The 26,200-nt window shown below is 43.1% G+C and overlaps 2 protein-coding genes across 9 annotated transcripts in view; both read left to right on the top strand.

Annotated features, from left to right (window-relative positions):
- The first annotated feature begins 482 nt into the window (after positions 1–482).
- On the top strand, positions 483–21,004 carry C6H5orf63 (chromosome 6 C5orf63 homolog). 8 transcript variants are annotated; one of them, XM_039545305.1, is made up of 6 exons: positions 483–699; positions 9,669–9,868; positions 11,495–11,569; positions 15,614–15,735; positions 19,437–19,493; positions 20,537–21,004. In XM_039545305.1, the coding sequence occupies exons 4-6, from the start codon at positions 15,622–15,624 to the stop codon at positions 20,714–20,716; spliced, it is 351 nt and encodes a 116-aa protein (XP_039401239.1). In that variant the 5' UTR covers positions 483–699; positions 9,669–9,868; positions 11,495–11,569; positions 15,614–15,621; the 3' UTR covers positions 20,717–21,004. The 8 variants fall into 8 exon arrangements, with proteins under 8 accessions (XP_039401239.1, XP_039401236.1, XP_039401234.1 ...); XM_039545304.1 differs by lacking the exons at positions 483–699; positions 11,495–11,569 and adding exons at positions 732–905; positions 8,896–9,052; XM_039545302.1 differs by lacking the exon at positions 11,495–11,569.
- A 4,752-nt stretch (positions 21,005–25,756) lies between these two features.
- The window catches only part of MARCHF3 (membrane associated ring-CH-type finger 3), a 126,205-nt gene continuing 125,761 nt past the window's right edge, over positions 25,757–26,200 (top strand). Inside the window, exon 1 of the mRNA XM_039544514.1 lies at positions 25,757–25,815. The gene's annotated coding sequence lies outside the window, so the exon portion shown is untranslated. The remainder of the gene's footprint in view (positions 25,816–26,200) is intronic.

The raw sequence follows: 26,200 nt of genomic DNA, 5'->3' as shown, positions 1-26,200 counted from the left end.
AAAGTTTGACAGAGTTCTAAGCAACTGAAAACAGCACCTTATCATAGATTGCACTACTAGCTCTACCTGTAACAGGGCCCCTATTCCCCAAGCTGCTCCACGTGGCCAGATCCCATGCCTATCACCTAGTCCCACTGACATCAGCTTGCAGGACTGAGATCTAAATGTTGACAGCTAAGTGGAAATATTAGTTTAATAACAGTCCTTAGCACTGCCATACGGCCTTGCCAACACTTTGACAAAATTGCTTTAGAAAAATCTTAAATGGTCCAACCATTATTTTTAAATAATAGACCCAGACACTGCACTATTTGGGGAAACCTTTAGGGGTTGCTTTCAAATAATCCATGCAGAGTGAAGGTTACACTTTCTTTGTGTTTATTTTATTAGCTGACTGGAGCCTTCCCTGGGCAGGAAAACAAAGCGGAGCAAAGAACTTATTTAAGGAGCAACAACTTAGCACAGGGTAGGAGGCGGGGCGAGCCTGGAGATTTGAGTGTAAACTCCCGAGGACAGCGCGAAAGGCGGCGGTGGGCGGAGAGTGCAGTGCAAGCTGCAGTGTCAGGAAGTTGCTGCTGGTCCGTTCCTGTGCCCGAGGGAAGTGCTGAGGCGGAGCAGTCGCCGCTGTTGGAGCGGGCAGCGCCGGGCCGGGCAGCGCCGCACGAGCTTGAGGCTCTGTCCCTGGGCAGCGGCAGCCGCGTGAGTAGCCCGGCGCGGGATTGGTGTGTTAGCAGCTCCGCGGTGCCCCTGCTTCGCTTCGCTTGGGGCCAGGCGCTGGGTTGTCTAGAAGAGGACTAGGTTTGAAGCGGCAGCGCAGCTGAAGTGAGCAGCGCCCGCTTTCCTGCTGGGGCCACCAGGGCGCTGGGGCCGGACACCACGGCACGCAGCGGAGTCTGCACAAGCGGGTGGGTGTCGGTGCAAGAGGCAGTGGAATAGCCCCAGAACAAATCCGGTGTAAACTTAATCGCCCCGAGCCTGGCCCACGCAGGGAGAGCAAGAGAGGTCCTCTTGACGTACCTAGCGATAGACCGGGGCTGGTGGGACGCTACAGAGCGGATACTGCAAAAGAGCATTTGACAAACGACTCCACAAAAGACAGGGAGGTTTCTTTTTCAAAGAAAACCCACCACAGACTCGGTGACCAACATGCGTGTGCAGTTTTACAGTCTTCTCCCCATAGAGAACAGGCCTGGTTTAATTAACTGCCACAAAGTGATAAATAAAAAATCAGAAGTGACTGTCTGGAGGTGCTTTGTCCTTCCACCATTGATTTCATAGGCTCCCCACGACTGACACATCTACACCCTGTTTCCACTAAGAATTTATTATTCAGAGTTAGTTGTATTGTTCACCCGGAGCCCCAGTCTTGAACCAAGACCCTACTGGTAGGGACTATACAAACAGAACACAAAGAGGGTCCCTGCCCCCAGGAGCTTACAATCTAAGTACAAGACAGCAGCCGATAGCTGCATACAGAGGGACTGCTGGGGAAATTCAAGGAATCAGTATTACAGGCCTTGGTCTCAGTACTCAAGCAGCTTAACCCCTGTGGAGCTTTCATAAGCATCATGGGAAAAGGGAGTTTACAGCTGGCTAAGGAGGAGGATAAAAGATAATGGGCTTGGCTACACTTACAAGTTGCAGCGCTGGGAGTTACAGCGCTGCTCATGCAGCTGTGTAAGGCTGGGCCAGCTGGGGCACACTGCCAGCTACCAGCGCTGCAGTGTGGCACTGGCCACACAGCCAGCACCAGCCAGAGAGGAGAGGGTGCATTGTGGGCAGCCCTCCACAGAACACACTGCTGCGCCCGTGCGCTGTTTTGGGCTGGAAGAGGGAAGGGAAGGGGGGAAGTGGTCGGGTCATTTCCATTCCTGCCTGCCAGCGCCCGCGTGCATCGCATCCCATCACATCATTCATTCCAGCGTCGCGCGCCATTGTGAGTGTCTCTCTCTCTGTGAATCGCGAATGTGGGATTGTGGAGCCCGATCTGCTGAGGACTCTGCTGAGACTTCTGCTGATACACGTCACCAGCACGACACCAGCCAGCAGCGCTTCTTCCCCAAGCCCAAAGTGACAGGAGGTCCGATGATGGATTTGTATGCCGCAGACACATTAGCTGTGACACTAGCTCACTCAGCAGCTCGGCAATGCTCAACACCGCTGGCTCGGGAACTGCTGAAGGAGGTGGTGAGTGGGCGTGTCGGGATCACATGGATGTGGGAAGTGACGAGCTGATGGATGGGAGCAGCTTCAGCAGATGGAGAAAAATGACTCATTGTTCTGCGCTGGCTGAGACTGAGCTGAGCTCAGCCGCAGCGCAGGACAAGAGAGAGAGCTGTGATGGCGGAAAATGGGGGCTATTGGCAATTGGAAGATGGCAAATCCAGACAGCACCAACAGGTCGGGGAACCAGTTTGGTGTTGGTGCTTGGGGCAAGTAATCGATGCCGTTTCGCGCAAGTGCGCAAGGATCGCATGCAGCTTGCTGCAGATACTGAAAGACCGTGACTCTGGGGGGATGCAGGACATTGGGGTGCATGGGCACAAATGGTTTTCCTAACTGCACGGCACCGATAGATGGACGCCCTATATCTTCCAGGGTATTTTGGGGCTCGATCTATCGCATTGTAACGGGTATTTTCTTTTCTCCAGGCGCTTGCTGCGTGGATTTTATGCATTTTGACATTTACACAGGGCCAGCAGCCTGGTGTGCAGGATGCACGCAAGATCTTTTTTGATGCAGGAAGGGAGGGGCAGTCAGGGAGGACTTTTCACCCTAGATCCCCCAGACCAATGTTTGTACTGTTGGACTTGGACCAGGATGGACCCCCGCATTGACAGTGACACTTGGACAGGCCGAAGGTGGAAGGGAGCAAGCTTGACAGGAGCAAGGGGAGCAGTGCTTTTTGGAGAGCAGCTGGTGAGCTGACTGTGATGCTAGTTTGGCGCTTAAGTGCGTGGGAAAGGAGCTGGTTATGGTTGTATTAGGAGCTGGAAATAAGTGAAAAGCAGAGTGAAGGATAAGGGCTTGTTGCACCTCTGAGGGGAAGGGTGAAGAGGTTTAAGGCCTGGAGGCATGTGAGGTTCAGGGCCTCAAGGAGGAGCTGAATAGGCACAGAGAGAGGGGCTAAGAGAGAGAGGGCTGCCAGGAGGAGGGATGTGGGGGAGGAAGCTTGGGAGGGAATTTGCTGCCAAAAGCCAATTGTATGCCTGCTGCCTTGCATTTGAGTGCTTATTGCTAGCCTTAATTTCTATTATCCATAATAATAATAATATTGTTTTTCTTTCTTTCTTTTTTTATGTGTTTTAAAGATCTTTTCAGATTAAAGACTTCACAGACAGCCAAGAATAAAGAAAAAATTGAGATATTGAAACAAAACAGACAGATGACACACAACATATTAACACACATTTCAGGCAACAAGAGGGTGAACTGTACACAGTCACAAGTGGGTAGTCACAAGTTTGCATATGCCATGTCTGGATGGTTGTTTTTAAGGGTGCACTTCAGGGTGGTGATGGGGTTGGAGGGGGTGGGTTAGGTGGTGGGTGGTGGTAGGGTGGTGGGGGGGAGGGGGTGGTTGCTGGAGGGGCAGGTGGGGGTGGGTGGTGGTAATGCTGGGGATGGGGGGTGTTGCTCTGCTTGCAGCTGGCATGGGGGGTGCAGGACAGGTGGGGTGGGGAGGTGGTAGTCTGCTTGCATGGCAACGAGCTTAGCATACCAGGATTTTCTGGCGCACCAGCTTTCTCTCTCCCGCTCTTCTTTTCTTTCCTCTTGCTGCTTTTTTTCTCTTCCCCTCTTTTTCTTTCCTCTCTTCTTTTCTCTCTCAAAGTTCTGAAGAACAGTTTCTAAGCTCAGTTTTTGAAGAGTTTAGGTTTTTTTTCTCTTTGAATTTTTTTTCATGTTTGAAAATGACAAGCAATGTTGTCACATCTGTGTTACATGAATTGTTACACTGAGTTTTTACACATGACACAGAACTGACACATTCTCCATTGTATCCAATTGTATCCACTACAACTGTTACACTCAAGTTAGTTCACACTTGCTTTGCAGCAAGGAAAATAGGAAACACAAAAACATTGGAAAAGAGTGTGGAGTGGAGAATGGTGAGAGGGTGGGGAGGAGAGTGAGGGGAGAGTGGAGGGGGCGGCTATCTGAAGAGGTTCAGGAGGGAAGAGATCTTATCTTAGGATCTCTTTCCCTCTTCTATCTCCACTACAGAGTTTTCCCAACATTTTTGGAAGATGTTTCCTTAAAGAGAGTCACTAGGGAACAGACAGGGGGGGGCTTCTGAGGATGTGGAATGCGGCAATGTGGTGTCGCCAAATGGACAGGTGGGCAGTGCCCTGGGACAGGCCCGGCGCGCTGACCAATGGTCAGACGCTGGAGACACAGTGGACCCGCCTATAAACGCACCCCCGCAGAGCTAATAGCTTGCACGCCTTGCAGCTCTTTGCTGAGATAAGCATGAACATTTGACCATACGTGATAGACCACATCAACATCCATCTATTCCACATCTTTGCTTGCCACACCATAATTCCTTCCTCGCCAGATCCACACCATTGCAGAAAAGCCCACATTGGGTACTTGCTCTCCTCCTGTCCCCTGGTGCCTGGCTCTGCTGCTGCTCTGGGGTGCTTTCCTCCTGGCTTCTTCTTTCTGGCTGGATGCCCCCCTCCTCCTCCTCCCCTCCTCCCCTGCCCCCCTCTCCCCTCCAGTTTCTTCTCCTGCCCTTTCCTCTCCATCTCCTCCTCCTCCTCCCCCAGTCCCCTCCTCCTTTCCCCTCCCTCGCAGGGGGCTCCATTGGCCCGGGGGTCACCCCCAGTGTCCATCGTTACCCTGGGATTGGGCGGATGATCATCGATCACCTCGGATCGCGGATCCATGGCTTTGTATCGCAGCATGTCCCTTTCTGCATTGTACCTGCCTTTGCGTCCTGCTCCCGGATCCAGCTTGTCCTTTGCTTTCTGATATACCCCATCTGGGATATCCGCCCAGCCTGCTGCGCTGCATGCGTGTTGCCGCCTGCCCAAAGACTGTGGCAACTCTGCTGCCCCTGTGCTCCACTGTGCTGGCACCTGCACTCCTGGCATCAACTGATGAACAACTCAAACTGAAACACAGCTTGCTTCAACCAATTGCAGCAACAAGGAAGGAGATTTTTTATTGGCAATTGCATTTAAGGGGCGGCTGACTGAGGCAGCTGCAGCTGGCAGTAAAGCTTGTAGAGCAGGTGACAAGAGATTCTGGGATGGCTCCTGGCCTTCAGCCTGGCAGAGTGGCTGGTGAGTGCGCACAGCTGGTGAGCAGCCATGGGTTGCTGAGCAGCAGCTGGTGTCACCAGAAGCCCACTGGGCACAGGTGCAGGCTGCGCTGGCCCAGCCAGCGCAGCGCCAGCAGCGTAGCCAGGCGTCAATGAGTTAGTTTTGGGGATGTTTGTAGGGAGTTCTTTACTGGCATGAGGGCATGTAATGGAAGAAAGAATGCAAGTGCTTGTTTGAAAATTAAACAAGTGAGCAATGGAGACCAATACGGTGGGCCAGTTGGAAACAGGAGATGGCCTTTCAATGCTGAATGAGAGTGGATAGGTAGAGGGGGGACAGTTAAGGCTACGTTTTAGTCATGGGTATTTTTAGTAAAAGTCGTGGACAGGTCACAGGCAAGAAACAAATTCACAGCTGGTGACCTGTGCATGACTTTTACTATAAATACCCCTGATGGTGCTCTGGGGTGCTGCTGCTGCTACTTTGGGGGGCTCCAGGGTGCCACTGCTGCTTTGGGGGATGGGTGGCCTTGGGGCCCTGCGGCTGCTCCGGCATCCCCTGGGGCAAGCTGCCTGGGGTTGCCTGAGCAGTGGCTGGTGCGGCTGGCCCCAGGCCTGCTCCAGCTGCTCAGCCCTGAGGCCAGCTGCATCACAACTGCAGAAGTCACAGAGGTTCCAGAAAGTCACAGACTCCATGACAGACTTGCAGCCTTATGGATAGTCTGTAAAGGGCTTTGAAAGGGAAGGTGTGATGTTTACATTTGATATGATAGAAAAGGGGGAAGCCCGTGGAGGGTTGCAAAGAGAGGGGTGACATGGTCAAAGTGACAGGCTAGGAAAATCATCTTTGCAGTAGCATTCTGACTGGATAAGAGCAGGCTAAGATTGCATTTGTCAAAGCAGAAAAGGATGTTGCAGTAACTGAGACACAAGACGAGAGCCTGTGATTTAGCTGTGTGGGTGGATCAGAAAGGCTGTATCCTAGGGATATTATGTAGAAAGAATCTGCAATGCTTAGATATAGCCTGGGCATGAGGACTCCTGGATGGCAGGAGAGAGATCTCTTGATCCTTGCCTGTTGGGTTCATTCCCCCGGGGCATCTGGCATTGGCCACTGTCAGTAGACAGGATACTGGGCTAGATGGGCCTTTGGTCTGACTCAGTATGGCCATTCTTATGTTCTTGACTTAGAGAGAGGTATGAGGCAAAGTTGACACCAGGTTATAGGCCAAAATGGTGATGTTGACCACGGTGATCAAGAAAGGGATATCCAGGAGGATGTGGGAGAGACAGACTAAGATTTTAGTTCTGACAAAAGGAGACAGTTCTGAAGTAGAAGATAGATCTGTAAATCATCTGCACAGAGATGGTAGGTGACTGTGTGTGTGGATGAGATTATCCAGAGATAAGGTGTAGAGCAAACAGAGGGGAGACACTGAAGGAGTGTTTAGAGAGGTAGGAGAAAACTGATTCATAAACATTATCAGAAATCCTCCCAATAGTTGTCTAGCACTGGTGCAGCTCCACCAGTGACAGCCATGGGGTGAGCTCTGTTGTATACCAGCAGCATACAATTTTACCATTGTGCCCTAAATGGGAAATCTTGGCCCTTATTTTTACCAACGACATAAACAGATAACTTGTTTGTCGGGTAAACTTGTTTTTCAGAGTAGAACAGTATTCATTTTCTGTAATCCAGTACTTGTTCTAACCTCATTTAAGGATGATGCACATAGCATATCAGTAAATGAAATTGTACATGCTACAATATGCATTTTAGTGTTGCAAATAATGTTAAATAAATATTTTATACAATAACAGTTTTGATAATCTAGATGTTTGCAAATATACTTAGTATTAACGTAAAGAAATCTTAGCCTTTTCCAGCACACTTATAATCCCTTGTCATTAGTTATAAAACAACCACCTTTCTGTTTTTGCTAATAAGATAGCTACTATACATATTCTGTATGTAAGCATATAAAGTACCTTCACTGGTCAATGTGATCATATCCATACAAAACAAATAATTTGTATTAAAATATAAAATTAGATTACCCAATACTGTACTGCAATTTCTGCCTTTAATTGATTTCTGATTTTCAGCAGCTATGGTCACATAACTTGATCACTGGCCCTGGGAGAGAACCATTTGATCAACAGGAAGATCACAATTCTAAAGGAGGGGGGGAAAAAACAAAAACAAAAAACACAGCCCTCAGGCAAGACTGACACTGGAGGCCAAGTATTTTAAGAAGTAGAGGCCCACTGATGGGCACAAAGATGAGTGTGGCATGGTTTTGCACACATTCAAGCAATGTGTGTGTGCAGACAGAGGTTTAGCCATTTGGCAATCCATTGTTCAATGTGTATTTGTGGGAGTTGCATATACAAGTAGACTTGCAGTTCTGTGCAGAACTTGGATAAGTTATCAAAATTTGTCCCTGAAAATAAAACCCATGACTGAAATTCATCTGTATTGTTCAGAAGTGGTTACTGAAATTCTATGACTTTCTGTGAATTATATATGCTTTGATTATGCTCTTGAGTGGTCTTCTAGATAACTTTATCCTCTACTTATTGCAATCAAAGTGATAGCAATGGACATTCAGATTAAGCAAGAAGTAGCGTAAATGTCATTTGTAAATGGCAAAGTAGGCATTTTGGCATGTCTATATATTTAACCTATGCTTTCCTTTAACAGAAAGTATAAGCCTCAAACCCATGTAGATTATTTGCTAGCCAAGTTATTAACAGCGACTGAGAAACTTTTCTAATAAAATCTGACTTCCAATCTGTAGAGGATATTGAGAATTCAGAAAATATCTTCAAAAAGAAAGGAGGACAATGGGAAACAAAGTTTTTTAGGAATCCCCCCGCAGGAGAATGGATCACTTCACTCTGGAGTTTTCTTTGATAGCTCAAATGAAGCTGTTTAAAATGTGCTTTTAAACTCATAAATCCTACTTTATGATAACTAGCTATTATATACAAGATTGCATGTCTTTCAGAAAGACAGCTGTGTTTCACAGCTATTACAGCAATATACTGTATGTCAGTATGCTTTGAATTTGTAATATATATCTGGTCAAAGTCAAGAATGTTGACTCAATATATTTTTAGGGGTGTATTTCCATTGTCTGCAACTAAACATAGGTCCCTGTGCATTACCATGAAATAATATCTTTAATCTCACCTAGGATGGAGTGCTGTAGGACTGTAGCATTTTTTTAAAGTATTATAATTAAGGGCAGGAGGGAAGAGATGTGGGAGATTGTGCTGATAGTTTATTCTCAGAACATTTTCTGTAACAGTGTGCACAGATTTTGTAACATTCCCCCATTGAAGTGAATATTAAAATGGTGTTACAGAATATGCTTATAATGAATCAATTCTGACAAGAAAAATTGGTTTTTCTCTGAAAACTTTTTATTTTTTTTTTAAGTATGCTGTGTGCCCATGGAAAAAGTAGTACTTCAAGACTTATGAACAGCAGTACGGTTAGGATCTTTTAACTTGTTTAGAATTCCAGGAAAAATACTCCACCCCTACTATTTATTAATCTTCTGTCTGAAAAGGAAAGAGCACTCTACCAAGCCTAACATGCAATACCTCTGTTAATCCAGTACCATGCAAATTTTGAGCCAAGACTACCAGTCAGGACATCATTTGGGGATCAAATAATGGATCACTGGCAAGACTTTAAATATGTACTCACAAATGGTCAGTTGGCAAGTTCCTTTCATGAGCAGAGGCATCAGCAAAGTGAACCTGATAAGTCTGGTAAGTTTCACTGATGCTGTTCATAATAAGTTGGATAGGAGTAAAACTGACCAAATTGTGTAAATTTTGCTTAGCTGCTGGTCTGGAAAACTGAGCAGTAGCAGAGGCTGGGCAGAGAGATTCAGAAAGGAAGAGTCCCCAGAAATGAGAAAAGGAGGTTCCCAAAAATGGGGCTAGAGAAAAGGAAAACAACGATGGGGAGGGAGTTAGGATGGAGGAGGCTAATGCAAATAGAATAGAAAACATGGGGGTAGGAGGGAGAAGCATCTAGAACTGGGGATGAGGAAGGGAGTATAGAAGAAGTTCTCCCTTCCCTTCCCTTCGCCAAGAGAGACTTTGTTGTAGAGCAAAAGAGAGAGAGAGCGAGAGAAAGCACCAGCAACTTCAATTTGAGACACCATACAAAAGATAGAACCCCTAAGTAAGGTCCCTCAGCACCCTATGAGGATCCCGCCAGTACCCCCATTTACTCCAACTGTTGGGCACTGGGATTCCTCATCCCAGAACTGCTTTTTGTCTCTGCTTGAGGGACTGTCCTTCATACCAGCATCTGACAAGTTAAATATCATGTAAAAGGGACCAGATTAACAGCAAATACATTTTCCTTTGTGACCAGAGCTAGGTGTGAATGAGGAACTCCAGAAGAAAGGCTATTCTAATCCAGCACCCAGCTGAGCCACCAGTCTGTTTTCTTACATTCAATGACTGCATGTTTACCTTACTGCTTAGATAGCACCTTCTTCCCCACTTCTGATCTTTTTACCATATTCAGCATGTGGATCTAGATTTCCAGGCTGAAGATCAAATGGAGAATAAGTATGTAACCATTATACCATAATTTCTGTAACAGTCATTGTGTAGGTCTGTTTTCTAGAACAGTCACAAACACACAAAGCTGCAATAGTGTTTGGCCTGTGGCCCATGGATTTCTGAAATGTGCCAACAGCTATGCTAGTGTGCAATAAAGAGGTGAAGAGAGGCTCTTTCTGCTTATCTACCTCCACGGTTGTTCTTTTTGGCCATGCATCCATATTTGACATTTAGATTAGATCAGCTGCAATCTGCTCTTTTATTCAAATTTAACATAGTTTATGTGATCCTGACAGGTTACCAGTGCAGTCCCTTGCATAAAGGTACTTGTGATTTGTCCAGGGAATCTCAGTTGCTCTGTCAAATGTGTCTCGGGATCCTCGGTCTTAAATTTTAATCATTATATGTGCACACATTATTCACAAACACTGCAACTGCACATGCAACTCCTGTAATTAACTGCGCACTCAGCTATGCACAGAGAATCATGAAAAAGTGGACCTTACTAGTCAGATCCAAATATATTCATAATTATGGGTACAATACAGTCAGAGCCATGGAGGTAGAGTACATCAGTGTTTTGAAGTTGAGATTATTTAAGAAAGTGTCATTATTAAAAATAAGTTGAAAAAAGTCAGACGTGTATCTTTTCTTTAGCTTTATAAACAGCTAATTAACTAGTTAAAGTTAGTTTCAGCATTACAGTTTATGCTGAAAACTAGGATTTATTTGCTGGAGGAGACTATTTATAGATTCGTCCAATTTCTCTTTCTGGAATGTAGTAGAGGCCAAGTTTATCTTCCAAACATCATATTTGTCAAGTTATTAACATCTCTTTACAGTATGGAGAAAAACGGGATTTTGGCGTTAGCAAGCTCCTTTGCTTCCTGTTTAGGTATTGCTGATCCTGAGAAGGATCTTTAAATGTCAAAAAGTGCTCCAAGAATGACTGTGCTGAAAGGTTTTCCACTAATTGTTAGCAGTTTAATTTCATCATTAAACACCCCCCCACACACACACAAAATCCCACATGCCACAGATTTTTTCCCACGTTGAGTGGGATCTGTGGGGCATATGCACAACATTTTCCTTTCCCTCTTGTAAACTGAAGTAGGGGAAGGATCGATACAGATTGGATGTTTGCACTCTGCATATCAGTGGAACCAGTGCATTCCACCTACCAATGGTGCAGACCAGGCTTAGGGAGCTGCTTGGTCACATTATGGAATCCAGATACTATTCAGGGCAAGTGTGCAATACAGTGATACATCAGTGCAGCTGCACCGATGCAGCTGTAGCACGTTTGGTGAAGACAAGAGCGTCTCCTGCCGACATAGTGCTGGTGTGGACAGTGCAAAACTTGCGTTGCTTGTGGGGAGGGGGTTTCACACTCCTGCATGACTTAAGTTAGATCGACTTAAGCGATACCGTAGAGTTGCCCAAGAGTTACCTGAATTCTTGTGTGAATTGGTGAGAATATATATGGCCCAGTGATTGATGATAATATCTGGGGTAATTACCTTTTATTAGTTTGCTGCTGACAGGAACTAGACTTTACATCCCCATCTATCCTTCAGTACATTCAATAAGCTATTACTTGGTTTTATCCAAAACTTTGTTTTATTTCACCAGAAGGAGAATTAACTCAGAAGCCAATACAGAGAGCCTCCGCTGGGCCAGATCCTCAACTGTTCTTCAGGAGCTGTGGTCAGTTCCCTAGCACAGGTTGGGGCAGCTATTGTAACCTGCATTAGCTTCCCTAAGGGACTATTTTGGCAACCAGGGACTTCAGGAGTCCTCTGTGCTGTGGCAGCTCTATACCATCTGATGACATCTTCCCCTAACCCCATCTAGGTTTTAGAGATGCTGTGTGGCAGTAGAGCAGCATGGAATGGGTGGAACACAGCCCACAATTGGGATCATTGACTTTAATGGAGTTACTTCCAATTTATATAAGTATAACTGCTGAGTAGGGCCCCACTATCTCACACCACACAAGCAAATAAGCCAGAGTCCAGGGCTCCTGCTCTTCTTTAGGCTATAAGGCTGTAAGTTCCATGGAAGGCATGTGGGATGCAAGTTTGATTTGCAATGTAAAGGCTGAATTTCCTTAGCATTTTTGGCTGTGTCTAGCATCTATTAATAAGTAATGACATTTACGCTCACTCATATTTGAATTGCACATAAGTTAATATTACTACTTGTGCATTGGATGTTATGGAAACCACAACTCATAGGCTTGAGGAATTGGCAGTGTAGTGATTCATTAGCATCAATAATAATTCTGGTCAATGAAGACCTATTCTTGAACTCAGAAAATACTTTCTTGGTTTCACTTTAAAAAAACACAGATTTAAATATTTTTAATGACAAGCTTGGCTGTTGGGTTGGTAGCAGAAGTATTTTGCCAAGTTATAAAATTAATACAAACTATTTAATTTGACATTTTTATCTTGGATGCAAGTAGGTCCACATGCTGCATTTTATCATTCCAAACATATCCAGCTTTAGGTAGACTTTCATTGCTGTTGTGGACATAAAAATTCCTAAATCTGACTGCTGAGGTCAGTTATTGTCAATCAGATTTGCACATTGCTAAGCTCACCTCTTCAGTTATGTAAAACCCCATACAAACAGATTGCCATATGGCTCATGAGAACAAGTTTGTGGCTGCCTATCATGGGGTACTCACTCAGTGCCAGTGGTGTCTCCTCCCAGCTGCCCTGGGGAATAGTTGTCCAGTGCCTCCCTCTGTGGTCTCTCCTCCATTTTCTTCTCTCTCTGCAACCCCTCTGTCGCTCCAGGAGTTGCAGCTTCTTTTTTGTGACCCAGCCAGCCAGGTCACTATGGAGATTCCCCTTCTGGGGAAACAGAGTCACACTGGACCTGCTGCCCAAGATCTGCCACTTTGTCAGTGGCTGATAAGGGAACTCAGGCCCACCCACTACTCCAGGTTCCAGCCCAGGGACCCTACAATATGCAGCCAAGCGCTAATCAATTTTCAATCTTGCTGCTCCCTACTCTGCCTCCCACAGGTTTTCTTCCACCAGCACCAGAATCGGGCAGGTCAGGGGACCATGCCCCCTTTTTAAGATGGACATAGTTTGGGGAGGCAGAGAGGCATTGCCCATCCAAACTGCAAGGCTTGGGAAAGTGCAGAGTGGCTCCAGCAGGGGCTGCACTTTGCAGCAGGGGAGCTGATCACAGTGCTGCAGGTGCTGGATAGCAGCTGGTGGGAAGACCAGGAGGAGGATGGGCTGCACAGCTAGTTCCTAGGGAGCTATGTGCCACTGCTGGAGGTAGCAGACCAACACCCACAAAAAAGGGAGCTGCTTGGTCACATTATGGACTCCAGATACTATTCAGGGCAAGTGTGCACTACAGTGATACATCAGCGCAGCTCCACTGATGCAGCTGTAGCACGTCTGGTGAAGACATGAGCGTCTCCTGCTGACATCGTGCCGGTGTGGACAGTGCAAAACGGGGTGGGGAGGGAATGCAGGAGTTAGGGGAGAAGAGCCACAGGAATCTGATTTTGGCTTTGCCTCCTCTCTTTTCTACAAAGATTCCAGTGCCTTTCTTTTCCCCTTCACCCTTCTCTCTTCTGGGTCCACCCTTCTCTCAGGGTTAGGTTCCTACCGTTTCCCCTCTAGTACACAGAGAGTGACTGCAGACTTCCTGGCTGAAGCCTTTTCTGTTGCCAGCTTCCTGAGTTCATACTAGTCCAGCCCACACCTGTTCAGCTGAGCTTCTTCCACCAAGCAGGGGTTGCTTCTTCAGCCTGAACCCCTCATGTGTGATCTATCACACTAATTGGTCCTTCTCAGCTTCCTTTTGGTGCTGGTGTAGGATAAACACCCCATCACACTGCCTAAGGACTTCTAGTCAACACTAATGGCACTGTCTTGTGTATCACATTCACCTGGAACTTCATGGTGAGAACAAGGATACAACTCAGATCCTCCTGCTCCAGAAGACCTCGCCAGCTGAATTACAGGAGAATGTCTGTTAGCAGTATAGAGCATATGACACACAGTTGAGCAGCTGATTCCATCCTGAAGAAGTAGTGGGACACAATCGCAACAGCCTGTGCATTACAATGTATTTCATTTCAAACTCCTTTTTTTGTGTGTTTGTGACAAGTCCAAATTATTTTCCAGTATCTGAAAGTAGGCCATCAAGTTGCAGATAAACCACTTTTGCAAGGTTGTGACTTAGTACATTAGACATAACTTCCCCTTTTTAGCAGATATAACTCATCTGTGGCACATGTTCTGCTTAAGACTCTCCTGGGAGCATGGCAAATTGTTCTTGCCTTGCTTCCCAAAAAAAGACAAAAGTCCTAGACAGTGCCAGTCAGGATGATGGGTCACTATTGGTATGGTTTTTCATTTAGGAAGGAAGGAAATGAACTAAGTTAATATAAAGTTCAGATTCACAGTTCTTCCAATCTATTATTTTGTTCTTGTGTGATGGGAGGGTCTGTTGGCCAAATTGCATCTCTGTAAAGTCTTTTCTTCTTTGAAATAACTGCTCCTTTAGCTTTAAGAAGCTGGACTTCATGTTTTTCTTAACTCACCTAACACATTGACTGAGCCCTACTTTACACTATGAATGCTCCAAATTCAGGGCACAGTTCAACTCAATTCTATTTAATAGGGTTCTTGGAATATGCTTTTCATACAGAGCTCAGTATTCCTTTTGCTCTGTGTTGTGCCTCACACTTAACACAGCTTTCAAATACATTCAAATGAAATATAAAGTTGTCATCTATAGTTAGCAAAAACCAATGTAAATTTTGTCCAAATAAGAACAGTAGGATTTGACTCTATGTAAACTGGGTGGGTGGTCCTAGTGCAGTTTCTAATGAATAGATATCCACAATAACCACCATCAGAATTGACATCTTTGCTGACAATCGTAACACAGAGGCCAAAGAATGAATAGGCATGGAGTATAAAGAAGTCTCTCAATCCTACAGGTGATCCTTAGAAGCCAAGGTTAACACTCATTGGTAGGCTGTTACGGAGAAAGCAGTATTGCTATTCATGCTCTTGTATGGGTGAAGGTTTTCAGTATCCAATATGGCATACTGCACCTGCACTAACTTCACTTAAAAAAACACAACCAAACAGGCCCTAAAGCCATCAACGTATTCATCAATTAGTTTGCTCTTGCAGAAAGAACGAGACAATTTGCATGCTCTTAAAGTTAAATCATCTTGTCTGTAGTTTGTTGTTGTTTTTTTACTTGCTGCAGGAAACATTATTTTAACATTCTGATTAGACACAGAACTAGTTTGATGGAATAATTTTGAGTAAGTAGAATATTTTGTGTCAAGCAAATCAGCAAGGTTACAGCGGTTCAAAGCATAGCACTTTGCATTCTGTTAGTATTGTGTAATTCTTACTGGCATATGTCTAGTTGAAACATTGTAATGTATTTTTGTCAGCATTTGTGTTAGAGAATTTAGCAAAGGCACTGCAGCAAGAAAATGAAATCTAAATTTTAAATAGAGCTTCTTGGATTACATTAAATTGATAATATGGCTTCTGCATCGTAAACTTTTTTTTTTAAGATTAATATGTGGAGGCTGTGAACACAAGTGTTGTGAAAATGGTTTGCTTGAGTATGTATTTCAGAACTCCCATGGAACCACCACTTCTGCCTTACTATTGGATTTTCTGAGCTATAGCTTAGTGAAAAATTAAACTGTACTCTGCATGTAATTTCTGATTTTTGTTTTAACAGGATAAAAGATGCTTTGGTTTGAGAGTACGGCAAAGCAGCTAGCAAAATATTCTTCTAGGCCACTATGGAGACGACTATGTGCAGCCACTACAAATACACCAGTATTAACTTTGTTCACCAAGGTAAAACATGAGTTTGTAAAGCCAGACAGGAGGGCCTAAATATCAGCCTTCCAGGAACTGTAGGTTCAATAGATCCTAGACGGAAAGGCTCAGCCCTTCATCTTTTAGAGGTAGAGAGATTTAGTTCCGTGCAGCTTACTGTGTGGGTATCGTTTGGGTGAGACCTTATAGTTTGGTTCTATTCTGTGACTCTATAGAAGTGGCAAGAGGGAGCTGTAGGATTATTGTGGCTCAGTGAATCCTTAGCCTGTGGACCCAGTTTACAAGTTAAAAGTTCTTTTCTTTAAGAGCATGTCTACACAACAGCTGGGAGGGTGCTTCTCAGCATAGGCAGACAGGCATGCTGGCTCTGCTCAAGCTAGCTTGCTGAAATTACAGTGGGGCCATGGTGGCATGGAAGGCTGCTTGGGCTAGCTACCCAAGTACAATCATGCCCAACCCCCACATACATATTTGGATGGGTAGCCCGAGCTACTGCCGGTGCTGTCACGGCCACACTATCTTTAGCACATGAGTTCGAATAGAGCTAGAACAAGTGCCTGCCCATATTGGGAAGCACCCTCCCAGCTACTGCGTAGAGTACACCATAAGTGGCTTGACCTGAGATTGGAAGATAAAGGTGAGTTACTTATTTATCATATATCACTGTCCTAACAGAAGTGTTGATGGCCAATTAGGCCCTCAATGACACCTGGGCAAAATCGTGTCAATGGGGCTAGAAAGGTTTAACATTAGTTCTATCAATGATGCACCAGGAGAAATAAAATCCAACCATTCCCTCTTTGTTTTGGTGGCTCTGCGGTGTTAACAGGGGTAAAAAGCAATAAGTAGTTTTTGTCTGAAGATTGAGCAGATAGGACTCCGAATGCACCCAGCAAGCACATCAGTTAAGCAGGAATGGGGGCTATTTGTATACAGTCTCACATTTCAATGTAGAACCTTAACTGAGATCCTGTGTTCTTTGCAGAAGTATTAATGATCCTACTTTACTTTTCATAGGAAGGAGTTTCATTTGGTACTTTTGCCTAAAATTTTACCTTCTGCACATTGTTTTTGTAGCATGTTATTTATTGATTTTGATTGGCGATCCCTCGATTCAAGGATGATCTCTACCACGGATTTACATATAGGTCCTGAGATTACTCAGGAGTCCGATACTGGTGCACGTATACAGATTGCAAAATGCTCAAAGATGAAAAAGTTTCTATGTAAATGCAAACTGTTGTGAATTTTAAATAAAATGAAAAAAGTGTGAATTTGCTGAGAGAAGATGAGACTGGAGAGGCTCCCTCATCGAGTAATGTTTGGTTTTTTCCTACCCAACCTGGAAAAAAGTGAAATTATATTATAAAAGTGCAGACTTTCTAGAAAAAGAAAAGTCAGCACTTGTTTCTTAATCAGTAGAATGTGTGTTATGAGAGGAAACATACTTTAAAGTCCCAGCTCTGTCTCTGCCATCTGATCCAGCACTGTGCTTTTTCATAATCCAAAGGGCAATAACGTAGGTAGTATTGGCATTCATTTTAGAGATTAATAATTGGAAAAAGCTCTTTTGCATGATTATTGTGCATACATACTCAGTAGCAATTTGAAATTCTGTGACCAAATTTCTGATAGCAAAGTTGAAACCGTTTTTTAAACTGGCCTCTTTTGTTGAATACATGCTTAAGGTAAAGTACTTTTCACGTCTCACAGAACGTGTCATGTCACTGGCATTTACAAAACAAGATCTCACTAAACTGCAGGCTGCTTTTAATAGACCAATTTGTGCTCTCAGTTTATCCCCATTCACCCCAGGCTCATGTTTTTGTTTTGTTTTTTAAGTAAGGACAGGAGTAAGTATGAATGAGGCTTAGCATAAGTGAGAATGTATTGTATAAATAAAAACTCCTTTCAGCCTCTTCTGTTGCCCAGCACATCTGGATCTCTCTTCTGTATTAAATTCAAATTCTGTTTGCAGCCAGGGCAATCGAACATATATGCAAGCTGCTGAATGTCCCATTAAAGCAGTTTAAAGTCTGTTTGCAGAGACTCTTGGCTAGTCAGAGCACAGAATTATTTCTGGGCATGGTTCCCATTGGAACTCAATGCTGGCTTTATTAAAGGAGTAAAGTGCCATGACTTGCTTTGTTACTTAGCACTTGTCCGCACACACAGGCTGGAAATGAAATAGCTAGATAGTTTTAGATCCAAACCTTTACTTATTTCAGTACAAGGCTTGGTTTATTTAACTGTTGTTCAATCAAAATAATTCAACTCTTAATCCAAAATAAGTGTCCCCACACAGACTTGCATCAAAATAACTGAAAGTGTGAATTCAAACTGATAAAAGCCTGGTCTAAATACACAGTTTCCCCAGTTAACTTAAAGGTGCGATTCTGCATTTAATCTGGTGCAGGTTTGTGTGTGGACAATCTTATATCAGTTTAAACCTGGTTTAAGTTGTGCCTTTAAATGTATAGCTACACTGACAGAGGAGTATCCAAGCAGTAAGTTGCACTGTTTTAACTAAGTCAGGTCTTAAACCACTTCAGATTCTAATGGTGCAACGTGCATGCTTGGACAAGCCCTTAGTAAGGAGAAATGGTGCATCTCTGTCTGCCTTTCTGCCCCTACCAGCTCTTTTACCATCTCTACTACCTTAGCAATCTTTCTTTCAGTGATAAGCCATAAAGAGTTGAGCATCCCGTAGGTTTAGTTTGAAGAGTCTAGTCTGTTGCAACAGATTACATGCAACAAAATTCTGTCAGCCCTTTTCAGTAACACGTATGCTCAGCTGATTCACCATCACCAGCTCTTCCACAAGTTACAAACAACAGCAGCTGCACCCCAAACTTGTCCTTTAGCACCGTGCATAGGGTTTCAAACATTAAGGGTGTGTCTTCACAGTCAAGCCTACCCGACCCGACCCAAGCTAGCTTGACTCCAGCTCGCACGGGTAACAACAGCAGTGAAGAGAGCACAGCACAGGCAAGTGACCCAAGTGTGTATCTAGGTAGAGTCCATGCTGCATTTGTATTATCTGCGCTGAAGCCTATACTGCATTGTCTTCACTGCTGTTACTCACACAAGCTGAATTCAATCTAGCTCTGGTAGACTACACAGCAAAAGGTGTGCAGAGGCTAGACATACCCTAAGAAAGCTTTGGGGAGGGAGGAAAGGAATAGACATTTTCCATCTGTGAACAGTACTTCATGGCAAAGAGACAGAACCATCATGTTTTTCCTGACTATATTTTGTGTTAAATTACTATATGCCAAATAATGTACACTGATGTATATTTGGAGTGACTCCAGGGAAGTCAATAAAGTTTTCCAGATATACATTGGGGAAGTGACTGTAGAAATCAACCCTATGACTATCCTATAACTTGCCTTCAGAACCATGCAGCTGTGTCAGCTTTTAGAACTTGCAACATTTCAAAAATATTTTTTTTGTGGTCACAAATTAAAGGTAGAGTAAAAAATCTTAGAGGTGTTGACTGGATAAAAAGGGAGATTTCCTTTTTATTACTTATATAAAAAAATTTACACTCTTGCAATCTATGCTGTGCAGATTAAAGTGAGATTTTGAAAGTGATGCAGCAGTGAGGAGAGAACCAGCATTTGGAGTAATGATAGCATGTAACATACTTAGAAACAAGTTAACAGAATAATCTGCATGTCTTATTCTTTTAAGATGATCTGCATATTTTCCTTTAGAACCCGTGCCCTCTGTGTGATGAAGCAAAAGAAGTGCTTGAGCCATATAAAAACAGGGTAATGAAATACAATACTGTGTATATTATATAGAAAGAATAGTTTCTATGGGACCTTTTCTTTGTAAAAGAAAAATTGCTTGATTTTATTTGCATCCATTAGTCTGTCATGGGCAACCTCTTCAAGAAAGTTTTAGCACTGATTTCCTAAAACTCATTATTCAAAAGGTTTTTCAGACTCTGTGGCTGATGTAAATGTTAGCAAACTAAACCAATGAATACAATGTTGCAGCTATTTTAAAAGCTTTTGCTACCATAATAGGGGTTCTCAAACTGAGGGTTGGGACCCCTCAGGCGGTCATGGGGTTATTATGTGGGGGGTCGTGAGCTGTCAGCCTCCATCCTGAACCCTGCTTTGCATCCAGCATTTATAATGATGTTAAATATATATTTAAAAAGTTTTTAATTTATAAGGGGGGGGTCGCACTCAGAGGCTTGCTATGTGAAAGGAGTCATTAGTACAAAAGTTTGAGATCCACTGTACTAGAATATACATATATCTCACGTTTATAATGCAGTTTGCAGCAAAACTGTTGAGGCAGATCCATCAAATATCCTTTGCCTTGTGTCACTTGAGAGTACTTGCCCACCATCCTCCCCCAACTAATATTCTGTCAACTGCCTATAGTGCACTTTGACCAGTTTTTGAACCCCAGTTGCTTGAATTTAGAGCAAGTGGTGCCAGCAGTAGTAGACATAAAGAAATGCTGCACCCATCAGCAAAAACAGGAAATGCCTGGCAACCCACCTGCAGAAAGAAAATGACTAAGATCATGTGTGGTACAGTTTCTCACTGGGAATCCAGGGAACCATGCTGGGCTAAACATTCAGATGGTTGTTGGAAGTACACAAGCAAAGTTTGTGGCTACATCCATTTTCTGCCTGCAAAATCTATGTTTCCATGCCAGAGCAAATATAGAGGCCTGCTGAAAATGTGACCCATTTTGCTAAAGTAAATCTGAAATGTGATGAAAGACAGCAGCTATTTTTTTTAAAGTGTCCAGTGTTATAAAATGTTTAACATTTAGTTCTTTTCTTTCAAAGTTTATTTTGCAGGAAGTGGATATCACCCTTCCAGAGAATGCAGTGTGGTATGACAAATATAAGTATGACATACCTGTCTTCCATTTAAATGGGCAGTTCCTAATGAAGCATCGGGTAGATGTTAAAAAATTTGAGAACCAGCTTGTGAAGCTAGAGTTTCAAAATGATGAAAACCAATGAAGGAAATGCAGCTATTCTGAGACTGGATTGAAGGGATTTTGAACAAATGGTTTGAAACTGTTGCATACATTATCAAACCACATTTTAGTTATTTGATTTATATTCCATTTTGTAGTAATGATGAAGCCCATCTGACTGAATAGCAACTCATCTTCATCTGCTATCCTAGATGGTTTTGTTTTTCAATGGGAGAGTAAGTGCTATTCCACAGCAGCAGATAAAATGAAATGCACTTTCAGATCATTAATACACCCTGCACTGACAATAAAGAAATGTTTGTTATGTCTGTATGAAGCTTTTTCTGTAAGACTTTCACAGTGCATCCCAAATGCTCATTTTGAAGTAGAGAGGAGAGCTATTTAAGTGGGGAGGGGGATAAAAAAAAAATCAAACTAATACTCTTCATAGAATCATACCTTTTAGACACCTGGATTTAGTTGTTATTCACCCATGAAAACTGAGTGGGTTTTTTTTTAATGGGATGAACATGTTACACTAAGCCTAAAATGTCCGCTTATGTTAAACAGGGAGATTTGAGCTCTTTAGTACTCAAGTAAAAGTATAAGTGAAAGTTAAATTGAACCAAGAGGGCCCAATTTCTCCTTGAAACAAGATTTAACACTGCAAACATGCCTTTCTGTGCTAGCTGCCATCTTCATTTTACTCTCTGGAATTAAAACACCCTAAGAGTTTCCTTGCAAATCTGCTGGCATGAGATAAGGTAGCTTCTCCCTTAGGCTCAGGCTACACTATTAAAAAGAAAACATGCTAGCACGCGGTTCTCTGCCACAATTAGGGATGCCCCCGTCACACTAGGGCTTTTTCTTAATTTGCTAGGGGGCACAGAAAACATGATTCTCTAATCGTATTATAGGAATAGTACTTGGATTTAGGGTTAATAGTCTTTTCGGTAGTGTAGACTGACCCTTACGTTCTCTGACAGAACACAGAAAAAATGACATTTTAGTCCCATCTGTGACTTCACTGTATCTTAATTTAGTGACTGGCAAGTTTCTGCTAGTGCATTTTTGCATCACAGAGCAGAAAAGAATAATGTGGGTAGATGGAACTCCTTAAATATACTTAAGGAGGAGGATAAATTGAGAAAGTTAACTGTTGTCCTTTAGGCTGAACAGTGTATAGTACTAACTATATAGTATTGGAAAAGTGACTTTTTTCAGTCTATTTAATCAATTTGTCCAAACAAAAGTAACACAATTACTACATTTCTGTTCTCTTCAGCACTGTTATATCTGAGCACTTTCCAAAATTAGGAAATTAAACAAGAAGCCTGTCTATCAAAAGGTGGATCATCTTCATTCTCAATCCTTAGAAAATTCCAAACACGGGGACACACACTAAACACCAGACAGACTTACCAAATTAAGATCAAGCATTCACTACAGAATTTCACACTAGTTTTCAGAGTCACAGAACTTCAGAAACCTGTGCCCTCTCTGAGTCCTGCAGAAAGGTGGGCATCATTAATGAAAGAGGCAGGAATATAACAAACTATATTTCAATTAACAAAAACCCACAGTAAAAACCATCAACTTAACCCAATTGTGTAGGCTTGTTTTGAAAAATTCTCCCTCAACAACTCAGATTAGCCATTTGACATAGAAGGTAACAGAAGGGCTTGTTACCTCATGAGTCTGAGAGTATACCCAGCTGTTGCATCTGTATAACACCCTATCACCCTGGCCTTTGATAAACTACTTCTTCCCCTTTTTATTCTTAGGTCCACTTTGCCACTTCCTTGGCCTTGATTCTCAGCTATCTTGCCCCTGGCGTGACCACTTACACCTGTGCAAAGCAAGTACAAAGGGTATGGAAAATATGAGCACATCAGAACTTTGCACAGGTGTAAATGATTGCACCAGGACCAAATTAAAGGCATTGTGTCTTAACACACACCCCAACACCAACCAACCAAATCCACAACCGGTTTCAACACCCATTGTATCAAAGCACCCTTCCTGCACTGGATGTTGAAAAACAGATCTGCCCCACCAATAGTCATATTCAACCACCGAGGGGGTTTTCTCAGAAGGGAAGTAATTTCCTTGTATTTGTGCAAGGCCAGGGAGACTTTATAACATTTAGGCTACCCCTTAAAGAAGCATATTGAGCGGGTGCCTTTAAAACATGGGTCTGAATTGCCTCTATGTCAGCACACAAGTGCTAACTGGCTCCTTTCCATAATATAAGAAAATTTCACAGAGCCAGAGTTTTTCCCTACTAATTTTTTGTGATAAAATAGCAGCACTTGGATAGTGCATTTCATGAGTAGATTTCAAAGCATTTCACAAAGACAAAGCATTGTTACCCCTATTTTACAGACGGCATAGAGAAGTTATGAGATTTACCCTGTATCACAAGATTAGTCAGTGGCAGAGCTTGGAATAGTCAACAAGTCATAACTATCCCTGAGATAGCAGTATTTCCCCTTGTTTTTATGATATCTTGTGTGTGGGAAATCTCAGGAGCAAAAGTAAACCTTTCTGATCAGGTCAGAAGATAATGATTTGTCCATGCCTTATTCATTAACACTGAGGGTGGGGAGTTTTGTTGTTAACTACACCTGGTATTTTTCTAATAGCATTCACATTAAAATACTAAGTAACAAGTTTTATAATAGCATTATTTCCATGGATCACACATGAAATTCTTATCTTGGGGCTAACTTGTACTGAGGAGATGGAAGCTTCACAATGATCAACCAAATTGACTTCCTAAAATAAAATCAGTCTAGCCTAATAAGAGGTTGCCTCTCTCCAACCTTTCCCCCTAGGCAGGATCAGAGCTGATTCTGCATTCCTTGTGCTTTCCCATACTAAATTTCTGTTAATAGAATCATAGACTTTAAGGTCAGAAGGGACCATTATGATCATCTAGTCTGACCTTCACAACACAGGTCACAGAATCTCACCCACCCACTCCTGTATCAAACTTATGTCTGAGCCACTGAAGTCCTCAAATCCTGGTTTAAAGACTTCAAGGTACAGAGAATCTTCCAGCAAGTGACCCATACCCCACGCTGCAGAGGAAGGCAAAAAAACCCCAGGGCCTCTGCCAATTTGCCCTGGAGGAAAATTCCTTCTCAGCCCCAAATATGGCGATCAGCTAAACCCTGAGCATGTGGGCAAGGCTCACCAGCCAGCACCCAGGAAAGAATTCTCTGTACTAACTCAGATCCCACTCCATCTAACATCCATTACAGGCCATTGGGCATATTTACCGCTAATAGTCAAAAATCAATGTATTGCCAAAATTAGGCTATCCCATCATATCATCCCCTCCATAAACTTTTCAAGCTTAGTCTTGAAGCCAGATATGTCTTTTGCCCCCACTACTCCCCTTGGAAGGCTGTTCCAGAACTTCACTCCTCTGATGTTTAGAAACCTTCGTCTAATTTCAAGTCTAAACTTCCTGATGGCCAGTTTATATCCATTTGTTCTTGTATCCACATTGGTACTGAACTTAAATAATTCCTTTCCCTCCTGGTATGATTGCTCTCTATAAATATATCAGAGGAATAAATATCTCCACTCGGCCTTCTTTTGGTTAGGCAAAACAAGCCAAGCTCTTTGAGTCTTCTTTCATATGACAGGTTTTCCATTCCTCTGATCATCCTAGTAGCCCTTCTCTGTACCTGTTCCAGTTTGAATTCATTCTTCTTAAACATGGGAGACCAGAACTGCACACAGTATTCCAGATGAAGTCTCACCAGTGCCTCCTTATCTCTACTGGAAATACCTTGCCTGATGCATCCCATGACCGCATTAGCTTTTTTCATGCCCATATCACATTGGCGGCTCATAGACATCCTGTGATCAACCAATACTCCGAGGTCCTTCTCCTCCTCTGTTACTTCCAACTGATGCATCCCCAGTTTATAACAAAAATTCTTGTTATTAATCCCTAAATGCATGACCTTGCACTTTTCACTATTAAATTTCATCCTATTACTTTTACTCCAGTTTACAAGGTCATCCAGATCTTCCTGTATGATATCCTGGTCCCTCTCTGTATTGGCAGTACCTCCCAGCTTTGTGTCATCGGCAAACTTTATTAGCACATTCCCACTGTTTGTGCCAAGGTCAGTAATAAAAAGATTAAATAAGATTGGTCCCAAAACCGATCCCTGAGGAGCTCCACTAGTAACCTCCCTCCAGTCTGACAGTTCACCTTTCAGTACGACCCATTGTAGTCTCCCCTTTAACCAGTTCCTTATCCACCTTTCAGTTTTCATATTGATCCCCATCTTTTCCAATTTAGCTAATAATTCCCCATGTGAACCCGGATCAAATGCCTTACTGAAATCGAGGTAAATTAGATCCACTGCGTTTCCTTTGTCTAAAAATCTGTAACCTTCTCAAAGAAGGAGATCAGGTTGGTTTGGCACGATCTACCTTTTGTAAAACCATGTTGTATTTCGTCTCAATTACCATTGACCTCAATGTCCTTAACTATTTTCTCCTTCAAATTTTTTTCCAAGACCTTTCATACTACAGATGTCAAACTAACAGGCTTGGAGTTAGGTGGATCACTTTTTTTCCCTTTCTTAAGGATAGGAACTATGTTAGCATTCTTCAGTCATATGGTACAACCCCGAGTTTACAGATTCATTAAAAATTCTTGCTAATGGGCTTGCAATTTCATGTGCCAGTTCCTTTAATATTCTTGGATGAAGATTATATGGGCCCCCCAATTTAGTCCCATTACGCTGTTCAAGTTTGGCTTCTACTTTGGATGTGGGCATATCTACCTCCATATCCTCATTCCCATTTGTAATCCTACCATTATCCCTAATGTGGGAGGGATAGCTCAGTGGTTTGAGCATTGGCCTGCTAAATCCAGGTGTCATAAACAGATAGTTAAGGGTTAAAGTCTCTTTTACCTGTAAAGGGTTAACAAGCTCAGTAACCTGAGGAACACCTGACCAGAGGACCAATCAAGGGACAGGATAATTTCAAATCTCTGTGGAGGGAAGGCTTTGTCTGTGTTCCTTGTTTGCTCTGTGTGCTCTCTTTGAATCTAAGAGAGGCCAGACATGTCTCCAAGTTCTCCTGGAGTATTTCCTACTATCCAGTATAGTGAGTATTAGAAAGGCGAATTAGTCTTATAATTTGATTTCTACATTTGCAATTGTGTGTTTGCTGAAGGAATTCTTTATTTCTGTTTGCTGTTACTTTGATTATGCTGAGAAGGAGGGAGGGGAAGTCTCTCCAGTTTTTATAAGTTAGACCCTGTATTTTTGCATCCTGGTAATACAGAGAGAGCGTACTTTTTTTTTCTTTCTTTAATAAAATCTTTTCTTTTTAGAACTTGATTGATTTCTTCCCTTGTTTGGATTTTCAGGGGAAGGGGAGGGGGAAAAGTAAATCCCTCTTTGGTTGATTCAAGGAGTTTGAATCAGGTATCTCTCCTAAGCACTAGGAGAGGGGAGGGGGGGGGGAAATGGGTTGTTTCCCTTTGTGT

This window comes from Mauremys reevesii, linkage group 6 (genome assembly GCF_016161935.1).
Source record: "Mauremys reevesii isolate NIE-2019 linkage group 6, ASM1616193v1, whole genome shotgun sequence".
Taxonomy (NCBI): Eukaryota; Metazoa; Chordata; order Testudines; family Geoemydidae; genus Mauremys; species Mauremys reevesii.
This window is presented reverse-complemented; position numbering and strand designations above follow the sequence as displayed.

Excerpts from the sequence above, each read along its gene's own strand:
- C6H5orf63 (XM_039545300.1), top strand. The coding sequence starts at position 15,622 with ATGCTTTGGTTTGAGAGTACGGCAAAGCAGCTAGCAAAATATTCTTCT. Across the intron at positions 15,736-19,436 it reads TATTAACTTTGTTCACCAAG|AACCCGTGCCCTCTGTGTGA; the intron begins GTAAAACATGAG and ends ATTTTCCTTTAG. Across the intron at positions 19,494-20,536 it reads TTGAGCCATATAAAAACAGG|TTTATTTTGCAGGAAGTGGA; the intron begins GTAATGAAATAC and ends TTTCTTTCAAAG.